Below are 12324 nucleotides of genomic sequence, written 5' to 3' on the forward strand. Positions count from 1 at the left end.
CCACAGTTCCTTTTATATCAATGGTTCGATGGTGGAAAGGGTCAAGAGCGTCAAATTCCTGGGCGTGCACATCTCTGAAGATCTGTCCTGGTCCGTGAACACTGATGCTATTATAAAGAAAGCACATCAGCGCCTCTACTTCCTGAGAAGATTACGGAGAGCCGGTATGTCAAGGAGGACACTCTCTAACTTCTACAGGTGCACAGTAGAGAGCTTGCTGACCGGTTGCATCGTGGCTTGGTTCGGCAACCTGAGTGCCCAGGAGACTACAAACAGTAGTAAACACTGCCCAGTCCATCTTCGGCTCTGACCTCCCTACCATCGAGGGGATCTATCGCAGTCGCTGCCTTAAAAAGGCTGGCAGCATCATCAAGGACCCATACCATCCTGGCCACACACTCATTTCCACCACCCCCTGCTACCTTCAGGTAGAAGGTACAGGAGCCTGAAGACTGCAAAGCCCAGGTTCAGAAACAGCTGCTTCCCCACAGCCTTCAGGCTATTGAACTCAACTCAAACAAAACTCTGAACATTAATAGCCCATTATCTGTTTATTTGCATTTTATCTGTTTTATTTATTCATGTGTGTATATATTAATGCAATGGTATATGGACACACTGATCTGTTCTGTATTCGTGCCTTCTATAATTCTGTTGTGCTAAAGCAAAGCAAGAATTTCATTGTCCTATCTGGGACACATGACAATAAACTCTTGAATCTTGGAAAAAAAAGGATGGTAATGGGACACAAAAATGAATATTGATTGATCAGCAATAAATTTAACAGGGAAAATAGAATAACTAACCATAATTTCAGTAACAAAAGTAAACTCTGTGCAAGGTGGATATCTGAAATAATAATGTTGTTTACCTGAAGTTATTGATCTCAACCCTGTTTGGAAGGTCGTGATATGTCATTCTCCCAAACGGACATGCTATTTTTGCATTTTGCTCTTATCTTCACTCTGACATTGAAGGGTACTGAGGTTTGAAAAGGAGTTGGCCAGAGAATTAAAGTCACAGATGACTGAAAGCTTGGGAATGTGTGTGGACTAAGTTAAGATGTTCTGCAAAACAGTAACCCAATCTGCGACTAGCCTCTCGTGGTTACCATGTTATAAACAGTGAATACAGTTAACTAAATTGAAAGAAGTGAAAGTAAATTACTGCTTAGAAATAGTATTTGGAGCTTTGGAAGGAAATAAAAGAACAGGTGTTACATTTCCGGTGGTTGCATAGGTAGGGATTGGATACTGGAGTAAATGGAAGGGTGGACTAACTAGAATGGGCAGAGAAAATAGTCTATTTGGGCTTCTGAAATGAGAGCATAAGATGTCTTTGACCAATTTTTAACTTATTGGATATTATTTTACAGGGTTTCTGATAAAATCGAGCCAACTCGTATTGTTGAACTGGTGAGTTAATCTAAGTACTTACCATTTGTTCTCAAAGACCAAGCTAAATCCATATTGATCTTGATTCACTTGCTCCTCTCACACCATATATTTTCTGTAGACCAGCAGTTGCAGGAATGTCATAGTGTATGGAGGGCTAAAGGTTAGTCAGTTAAGCTTTTAAAAGTGCATATTGACTGAAGGCGAACGTTTTTTCCCAGTAACAGACCCAGAAGTCATTGAGGTAGGAAGGCTAATGTACGATATTGACAAAGAGGAATATATTGAAGTGATAAAAGAATGACATTGGAGATTAATGCAATGGCGTTAACAAGGCACATTGGATAGGTGGGAGCAAGAGATGGTTAAGTATTAGAATGCTCATGCTGGTATGGTGTTGCAGGTATATTGTAGCTCTCAAAACTGAATTGGATAAATAATATAAATGGGAGGGAGGTGAAATTTTGTAAATGCATGGAAAGAGTAGGGGGTATGAGCAAGGGAAAGAGTTAGTGTATGCAGATAGATCTGAAGGGCAGCTATTCATAAAATAAGCAATAATAGCTAGAATTGAACTAAAATTGAGCTGTTTACAGCTAAAATTTGGTACACAGAGCATGTGTTAGGAGTGGAATCTGTGATATGATAGAGTGTATGGTACATTATAAAGACAGTGTCATTGGCATTCCAAACATTATACCAGACGAAAAAGCAACTTGCCCAACCTCCTCCAAAACTGCATATCTGATGATCCAACAACAAAGGCAGTGGCGAGATAGAAAAGGGCAATCAATAGTCAAAAGAGGTCGCATGAGCAGAGATGCAGTGTCTATTAATCATAGATATTAGCATAGATATTCTTTGGCACTGGGGCGGGTGTGCTATAGGGTCTTTGCGCACCATGCCAGGACCTACCACAGTTTTAACAGTAAGCAGGCTTCTACAAAATCCATTAAGACGTGAAGACTGAGTTCCCATTTACCACTGAGTGATTTTATCAAGCTTCCCTTTATCTGCTGTTCCTTTATGGCTGGAGAGAGGAGTCTGGAATTAAATCAGTGTCTCATAAGCAATTCAGAAAATGTTTGTTGGACCAATGCTACGAGTGAGTGGGCTGTTTTATGAGGAAAGGTGGGACAGACCAGGTTTGTATGCATTAGAATTTGAAAGTGAGAGGGGACTGGATTGAAACATGCAGGATCATGAAGGTGCTTTACAGGGAGGATCTGGTGCTTTACAGGGAGGATCCGAATAGGCTATCTTCCCATTTGACAGAATGCTGAATTCGCTGTCACTGTTTAAAGATCCCCTTCCTCCACTAACTGTACATTAACAGTTCCACAGTTTGCAGCGATGCAACCCTCTTGGGCTCACACTACTTATCAGGGAACCTCCTTCTTGCCTGAGCTCATCTGTTGCTTGCTCCTATTTGTCTTGATATTATTTTTGCTTCCTGCTCCTATTTGTCTTGATATCTGCAGAAGAGTATTTTTGCTTCAGCTATCAATTTTCACCAGAGATGTTACCCCCCCCCCCCATTTTACGATAATCCGAGGTGAAGTATCCTTTAGTTTTTTTAGAATTCCCATTCTGGAAAGGCAGATTATTTGGATATTTTTGAAGATCTTGAATCCTTTATGTTCTTCAGTGTTTTGAAGTTAAACATGTTCTTCAGAAAAGACTCAAGATATTTTTCCTCCATACTGGGGAATTGTTGATGATACATAAAGTATTTTTTGTTACAGAAATTTTTGAGATTAATTACATTAAAATATTTTCAGTCTGACATCTCGGAACAATCCGATTCAGCAAGTGATACAGAATCCGTCTTGGAACAAGCAACTGCCTACCAACACCTGTGTTCCACCTTAAAAAATGTTGGAGCTGATGAAAGTGAAAGTGAGAGTGAAAGTGAACTTGAAGGAAAGGCAGAGGATGAAGATGATGAGAGGAAAGAAGAGGAGGTGGAGGTCCCAGATGTTGACAGTGAAGTTGATGATGAAAATGGCCAAGGAGAAGGAGGTACTGTACCAATAGTTTCTATTGCCTGAATATAAATGGAAAATCCAATATAAAAATTATTTTATTAGAAAAATCTATATAAAGATTCTATCTAGCATGGATTCTCAATCTGCCACTACATTAATTTTTTTACGGTTCCTTCCAAATTTTTAATTTATGTTAACAGATTCATTCAGTGCTGCCGAGGACAGTAATGCAGAGAAAACACTTGAAAATGATGTGGTGATACATGATAACAAAGACACCAATGACCTGGGAGATGATTTTACTGATGTGAAGAATGAAGCCAAATTCTGTCTAGAAAGTAACTACAATGTAGATGAAAACGAAGTTTCTTGCACTCACAGTTCTGAAGGTTGGATTTTTAAATATTTCCATTTGTGCTTGTGTTAATTAGATTTCATGGTTGTTGAAAGAAGAAACTGCAAATGCTGATTTACAAAACACAGTGCTGGATTAATTCTGGTCAGGTCGCATCTCGAGGGAACATGGATAAGTGACATTTCAGGCCGGAACCCTTCTTCAGACTGATTGTGGTGGGGAAGGGGCTGGAGGGAAGAAAGTTGGGTTAGAAGAGAATGGCTAAAATGTAATTATAATTTAGTTATAATTATAATTAACTGAATGCATTGGCATCAGTATCCCCCCCCCCCCCCCCCCCCCCCCCCCCCCCCCCACACACACACACTGATTCCCACAACCTATTCCCTCTCACATTCCCATCAACTGTCATCCAATTCACCTTTCTCCACCCAGATATACTATTAAAAGTAGTGGTACAGGTTTAACATTTGAAAAGGAAACAAGGAATATGGTTTATTTTAGAAGAAATAGAATTGAAAAATAAAAGTTATGATAAACCTGCATCAATTCTTGATTAGACTTTATTTTTGCTTCTGATAACAAATATTGACACTGGAATTTGTACAAAGAAGTCTATATGAACATTTATCATAAACAAAAACAAATTGAGTCTTCAAAAATAAGAAGTCAAAGATATGACCACATTTAAAATTGTGAACGTTTTTAGCGGAGGGGGAATTAACCTGTATCCATTTGAGGATGTGCAAAATTAACTTCATAAGTTATCAAAGGACCAAACTGGCATTTAAAAATGTGGATCTTATTGCATTATAGTGAAATTGTATAGATGAACATGGGTGAGATAAGCATTGGAGGGATAAGGGAATTTGAGGGTTGTGTGACAGACTTGGTGCTTTAATTTAATTTTCAGGATGTTTATATGGAACTGGGTCATTTTGTATCTGTGTGCATCAATCATTAATAGTGTTTAAGAAGGAACTGCAGATGCTGGAGAATCGAAGGTTACACAAAAAAGCTGGAGAAACTCAGCGGGTGCAGCAGCATCTATGGAGCGATCTCCTTCGCTCCATAGATGCTGCTGCACCCGCTGAGTTTCTCCAGCTTTTTTGTGTAATCATTAATAGTGGTCCATTAATAATGCATTTTGCATCCAGAGAAGAGCCACAGTAAGTTAGGGTTGTTTAAATAGGTGGATAGCTGAATTATGCAAATTAGTTTTTGTGACTTTGTTAAAAACAATGTGATTTTCTTTTCAGATCCATTTAAACAGCATGTGGACACAGAACTAGACAGCAATGATCTGAAAACTATAACCCAGACCAAAAACACAATGCAGTCCAAGGTAATTATAAACAGATTATTCAATCTTTAAGTTATAAAAAAATTGTTTCTGGCCTTATTTTTCTAAGGTATTTTATCATCAGGGGCCAAATATACTAAGATTCAGATTCAGATAACCTTGATTTGGGCCCTGCCACAGGTACCTGGCATCTATTTTGATTGAATTGTTTTGGTATTTTGTTGGCATTCCTCATATTCTTTTGGATTTCATAGTTGGCCTTCTTGTATAGTATGTGATCACTCTTCTAGAAAGCCTGAGTTTTTCCCCAGGACAGGTGAATCAAGGTCAGAGGTTTAAGGTGAGAGGCGAAATATTTAATAAGACCCTGAGGGGCAATATTTTCACACAGAGGGTGGTGAGTATATTGACAAGGTGCCAGAAGCAGTCACATCAGTGCAAAACAAAGTGTTGATCATAATGCAGACACCCCTGCCTTTCCTCATGCCTGTGGCTTCCATATGCAGAGCTGCCAAGTAGTAAGGATTTTCCGTATTTTGTAAGGAAATGCGATTAGAATATGGATGTACGGTTTTGTGTTGTTAAATACGGATTTTAAATACTGAGTTCAGTTCAGTCTGAAGAAGGGTCTCGACCACAAACATCACCCATTCCTTCTCCAGGCTGCCTGTCCCGCTCCAGGTTTAAACAAGCGCTGCCAGTTTAACCCGTGGGAATTTAAACAAAGAGCTGTCGGCACCAGCGCTATGGGTTCTAAAAATAGCACTGCCAGCTGGAGCGCTATGGGCTTTAAACATAGCGCTATGGGCTTTACACATAATTCTATGGCCACAGCGCTATGGGTCACAGACTTCAGGAAAATTCTCGTATGACAATGAGTCTTTGGAAATTCTCTTTCTCAATGGTAGTTGAGCCTTTGATTATTTTTCAGGCAGTGATAGAATTCTGGATAAGCCTAGTGATGAAAAGTTACGAGTGGGGTTGTTAGTTACATTGGGATTGGCCTTGATTTTACAGAATGGTGGGTTGGCTCAAGGGGGATGAGGGAGGGGTGGAGAGATGGAGAGAGGGAGGGAATAAGATGGAGGGAGAAAAAAAGGAAGGAGGAGAGAGGGTGGGTGGGAGGAAAAGGAAGAGAGGGGGAAGGAGTGAGGGTGAGAGGGATGGAGAAAGGGATGGAGGGAGGGAGAGAGAGAGAATAAGAAGTAAAAAATTATCATATAAGAGGAGCTACACATAAAATGGCTCTGGGGCTCTGGGGCCAGTTAAAAAAAAGAAAAAGGTTTCTGTGCCTCTAAAGATGAATGTGACTGCCATATCATTACATTTTCTTTTTCTTTTGGAAAGTGGACTTCTCTTGGGCAGCTGGTGTGGACAAGCCCACTATTAAAGGAGACTTCCATCAAAGAGTTATCATGTGAAAATTTGGAAAATCTCCACCTCCAGAAACCTCTCGAAGCAACATGGCCTAAATTAAATAGTCAGACCCATGCAAAAGCCAAATTAAATGAACAAAAATTCTTCACGCCATTACAACAAGGACTCTTCTCCATAATGAATGCTTACAAGGACTTGTATTACCCAGAAAGGACAGCTTTACAAAATGGAGAGGAAGTTCGCCACACCTATTGTTTACACATGATAAATCATGTGTTGAAAGCAAATTCGCATGTGCTAAACAACAACGCAAAGAAATACAACAGGAAGGCATTTGATGATGAAGGTTTGAGCGATCAAGGACTTACAAGACCCAAGGTAAGGAGTATTTTAACATGACCATGGTACCTGTATAATTTACACATACCACTTTAAATGCAGTTGCATTTCACATTTTTGACATCTCACTAAGATTAATTATGGATGCCCCTGGTGAACACATGGTATTTGGCCTTCTTACTCGGAGTCCCCCTCCGCTGTGCAGGACAAGAGGATTTTTCCCATCGATGAAAAATAAAAGAATTATTAGTGTTTATAAAATTTTGAGATTCTCTCTCCTGAAGGCCACGCCCTTTCCAGAGCGACTATAAAACCTGGAAGTGTTGAGTGCCTCAGTCAGTCTCTGCAAGATGGGGGAGCGAGATGGTCACGTCTCTCAGTCTAAGCGGTGAATAACACTGAACACATGTCTATTAAACTGAGTGTGGTTTTACTGACCTTGAATGCCCTTAATGTGGTTTGAAAATGAAAATGTGGTTGGTTTGAAATAAAGCACAGCAAATGGTTGGTGGTGGTTGGTTTGAAATAAAGCACAGCAAATGGTTGGTGGTGGTTGGTTTGAAATGGCAAATGATTAAAAGTTTAAACTTGACAACTTCCTGTTTGCACTGAATATTGATTTTAGATAAAATGCTACCACTTACGGCTGTGATTTTTGGCCATCTTACTCAGTCCCCCTCCGCTCATCTGGTGCAGAGGATTCTTCCCATCAATGAAAAATAAAAGTGTTATTAGTGTTTAAAAAATGTTGAGAATCTCTCCTGTCAATCACGTCATGAAGGCCACGTCCCTTCCGGTGGGAGAGGGAGGGATTATAAAACCCAAAAGTGTGGGTGTGGCTCAGTCTCTGCCAGATGGGGGAGGGAGAGATCACGACTCTGTCTGAGCTGTGAATCAACTGAACACACTGAATGTCCACTGAACAGTGAGTGGTGTTTATGTGGTGTTTTGTGTGGTTTTATGGTGGTTTCACCCTGTTTGAAATGGTATGAAACTGCATTTGAATGTGGTGGCCTTCCACCCTGCATGAAATGCTATGAAACTGCACTTGAATTTGGTGGCCTTGCACCCTGCTTGAAGTGGTATGACACTGCACTTAAATTTGGTGGCCTTGCACCCTGCTTGAAGTGGTATGAAACTGCACTTAAATTTGGTGGCCTTGCACCCTGCTTGAAGTGGCATGACACTGCACTTAAATTTGGTGGCCTTGCACCCTGCTTGAAGTGGTATGAAACTGCACTTGAATTTGGTGGCCTTGCTCCCTGCTTGAAGTGGTATGAAACTGCACTTGAATTTGGTGGCCTTGCACCCTGCTTGAAGTGGTATGAAACTGCACTTGAATTCGGTGGCCTTGCACCCTGCTTCATGTGGTCGGAAACTGCACTTGAATTCGGTGGCCTTGCACCCTGTTTGAAGTGGTAGGAAACTGCACTTGAATTTAGTGGTCTTGCACCTTGCATGAAGTGGTATTGAACTGCACTTGAATTTGGTGGCCTTACACCCTGGTTGAAATGGTAGGAAACTGCATTTGAAATTGGTGGCCTTGCACCCTGCTTGAAATGGAATTTCAAGGAATAACCGTGAGTCAACTGCCAGCCCACCAGCTGTGAGTGAGCTGCCAGCACATCAGGCTTGAGTGACTGAGCTGCCACCCCAAGAATCCATTTGTCCCACAATGTCCATATTAGCTCTCTGGAAACCAGTCCATTCATCCCACAACACCCATACTAGCGCTCCAGAAAGCCCCTCCTCCCTCCCCCTTCCCCACTGGCCACCAATATTGGAATTGGTGGAGAGGTGGAATATTGCATTGCGGGACCAGCCCTCCCATGTGAACATGGGACCCAATGGGTCCCACTTAGTCTAATAATATAATGTCTCAACAAGTAAACAACACCAGTTGCCATTAGCTTGTCTTCAATTATTGCTGGTATCTATCAACCTGATCTCCTTTAATGAAGATTTTGCAAAGCTTCAAAAAAAGTGAATAGACTTCTCATTATTTGATTATTCATTCTGGAAGCTTATGATTAGCTGGGTCTCAACTGCAGGACTGCAGTTCAATCCATTCTATTATGAGCTTTACATGCTTAGATGTGGGCTTTTCCATGGTAACGTTACCAGTACACTCGTACCATTCTTTTGAAACCCAGAAGATAAAAATGATGCAGAGAAATGGGTTGTAGACACAAAATATATGGAGTAACTCAGCAGGAGAGGCAGCATCTCTGGAGAGAAGGAATGGGTGACGTTTCGGGTCGAAGACTGAAGAAATCTGAAGAAGGGTCTCGACCGGAAACATCACCCATTCCTTCTCCAAAGATGCTGCCTATCCCGCTGAGTTACTCCAGTATTTTGTGTCTACCTTTGATAAAAATCAGCATCTGCATTTCTTTCCTACACAGAGAAATGGGTTACCTGCTAAGTATAAGAGAGATATGAAACAACTATTGTTAACCAAGGAAATTAAGAGGTTATTGAAGTTGAGGGAGAAAACTTGTAAGGATGCAAAAGTTGGTGGTAGAGCTGAAGTCTTAGATGAATTCAGAACCCATCAAAGTAGGCCAACATTTTAAGAGAGAAAAAATAAACAGTTCCGCAGTTCTCTATATTTTCTCTTGAGACCACTCCTTCCTTAGCCAACAATGGACCCACCAGGCACCACCTTGCCTGGGGTCATTTGTGGCTGACCCCGATTGGCCCTCTTCATTTATCTGCTAGCTCTTCACCCCCCCCACCCCCTTCTTTCAGTTTGAAGAAAGGTCCCCACCTGAAACGCACCCATCCTTTTTCTCCAGAGATGCTGTCTGACCCGCTGAGTTACTCTAGCACTTTGTGTCTCCTTTTTTGAAGATAGACACAAAAATCAAGGCAGCATCTCTGGAGAAGGATTGGGTGATGTTTTGGGTCGAGACCCTTCTTGGTTTTTTTTTTTTTGCTCTGTAGGAGCTGGTTATAAAGCGGCTGTCTTGCTTCCTTGCGTCCAAGTATTAATACTGTTGGGAAAGATAATTTAAGGACTGTTTATCGTCCTATTGAAAATTTATTGATTGCTACTAAATAATGCTTTTAAGAAAAGTTTTTTTTCATTCACTTTCAGGTACTTATTGTGGTGCCATTCAGAGATTCTGTTTTAAGAGTGATACAAACTTTGATTGGTCTTCTTGATGTGAAAGATAAACTGGAAATAAGCAATAAAAAGAGGTTTAAGGATGAATATGGCTCTAATCCAGATGACAAACCACCAAATCTAAAACGTCCTGAAGATTATGAAGCTATCTTTGCAGGCAATATTGATGATCATTTCCGAATAGGTAACCATTGTATTTGTTGTGTTACCTAATGTTTGATGAATTGAACTGTTATCCTTACTTGGGTTAGTAACTACAGGTGCACAACCTTTTATCCGAAATTCCAAATAACGAAAAGATCCGAATAGCGGACATTTTTTCGGTCCTTGAAGAAAGGTCCTTGAAGACGTTCACCGAGGGCGGCCCGCAGAGGTGACAGCGGAACCTCCAGTCGGTCCTCGAAGAAAGGGGAACTAAATCCCCATTCATAAAAGAAAAGGTGAGGGTATATTGCGCGGGAGGGTTAATAATTGACAATCTGCTGCTGCCTGCCCACAGTGTATCGTGAGTCTTGCGTGGGAACTTTTTAACTCAGCGGGCAGGCAGCAGCAGATTGTCGCTCCCTTCAGTTTCACCTACACCTCTCTGCTTCCCGACCATGTGTGTGACCCTTTCCCTCCCCTCTCCAGCTCCCCGCCCATTGCACAGGCGCGGGGGCTTTGCACTGTCTTCACGTCGGCAATGCCAGCAGGTGAGTGCCAGTCACCGGAGACGTCAGGACCAACGGGACACCGACTGCAAGCACGGGATCCCAGAGACTCACAACCAGCAGCAACTCTAGCCCAGCCCCGTTCCAACTCCAGAGGAACCCGGGTTGCGGATGAGGGGGCGCAGCTCGGGCTGTGGGCGAACTACCACTTGTCGCTGTAGCGGCCCATCGGGGAGCGGGTTCCTGTTGGTCTTGACGTCTCCGGCCACCCCCCTGGACAGGAGCTGAGACTGGGAACTGTACCACCCTTGCCCCCTCCCTCTGCAACTGCAAACAACCCCACTCTCATGCTCACCTGCAAGGGCGGTACAGTTCCCAGTAGGGGCAGAAGCTGATGGTGTGCAAGGTACGTCTTGTTCTTGGGGTGGCGCAGCTCGGGCTGTGGGCGAACTGCCACTTGTCGCTGTAGCGGCCCATCGGGGAGCGGATTCCTCTGGAGTTGGAGGGAGAGGGGGGTATTGTGCTGTTTGATCGCCCCCTGCTATCCCAGGGGCAGGGAGACACAGCAGCTTTTGAGAATGGTGGGCAGTCACTTCCAAAGTTCTTCCCACACAGTCAGTACACCTCTCCTACACTTGTCTTCCGCACTAAGATCATCTCGCAGAGAATGATCCCAGCCTAACCCTCCCTATTCTCTCCTATTCTGCAAGAAATAACTACATTGAAGACTCAAACTCGCGATCGATTAACTGCCGGGATCGAGGCGCAAACTCGCGACCTTGCAGATATGAGCCGAGCATTCTACCACTGAGGTGCCGTTAAAATCTACGCTAAAAATCTTCCATTCCGAAAGCCGAAAAATTCCGAATTACGAAAAGTGTCTGGTCCCAAGGCTTTCGGATAAAAGGTTGTGCACCTGTATTGAGAAAGATGATGGGATAACTCTAGAAGTTAGTGATTTATTTCCTCTTTACAATGATGCCTTCCAAAGTGCTGTTACTGTTAAATTAAGTAAAGTTAGGATCTGAAATTTGTCACTTCTGTCATCTCAAATGAACTACAATTTGCCAATACAATATTTACATGGTATTTTTTCCAAACTTGGATAGAGTTCTTTAAGCTATATAACATCTAAATTAAAGTAGCAATGACAGTGGACTTACCAACTTGCTACATAAGCAAATTAAGGTGTGTCGGTATTTTTTTTTAAAGAATCGTAGACTTTGTTTTTATATTTAATATGTGATAGCATTACTCTTCCAGCTGGATTAAAATAGGAATTATTTATAGAACAGTTGAATTTAGAGATTCAAAATCTGAAAATATGCTGAACCATTTCATAACTTGTATTTCTGGTAAGTTATTGACTGAAGTTACATTTGCCACAAACTCATCCGGTGTGAACTTGCAAAGAAAATCAATTGGGAAACCATTGGGATAAATTATGCTTAAGCAAGCTATTGTAGAAAATTCCGTTTCTAAATGTAGACATTTTTAGCAGTTATTTTTCTCTCCCTCTCTCCCACCACTTCCACCTGTGGAGATGAAGGTTTACACGGGGGGCTGGGGTGGCTCAGCGGGACGGGCGGTGGCTCTGGGGAGGGGAAGTGGGTGTCGTTTCGGGTCGAGGCCCTTCTTCAGACAATCACAAGTTCTCTAACATACGAGAGTTCAGTTCAGTCTGAAGTAGGGTCTTGACCCGAAACGTCACCCATTCCTTCTCTCCAGAGTCGCTCCCTGTCCCGCTTAGTTACTCCAGCTTTATGTCTATCTTCAATTTCAGAGATA

At 42.1% G+C, this 12324-nt stretch overlaps 1 protein-coding gene across 1 annotated transcript in view; it reads left to right on the forward strand.

Moving 5' to 3' along the window:
• Window positions 1–12324, forward strand: part of utp25 (UTP25 small subunit processor component) — a 35231-nt gene that overhangs the window by 10924 nt on the left and 11983 nt on the right. Inside the window, 6 exon segments of the mRNA XM_055639696.1 lie at window positions 1376–1415; window positions 3176–3416; window positions 3583–3771; window positions 4997–5082; window positions 6388–6795; window positions 9857–10070. Coding sequence (XP_055495671.1) covers window positions 1376–1415; window positions 3176–3416; window positions 3583–3771; window positions 4997–5082; window positions 6388–6795; window positions 9857–10070 — 1178 coding nt within the window.

Source organism: Leucoraja erinacea, chromosome 8 (genome assembly GCF_028641065.1).
Source record: "Leucoraja erinacea ecotype New England chromosome 8, Leri_hhj_1, whole genome shotgun sequence".
Lineage (NCBI taxonomy): Eukaryota > Metazoa > Chordata > Chondrichthyes > Rajiformes > Rajidae > Leucoraja > Leucoraja erinaceus.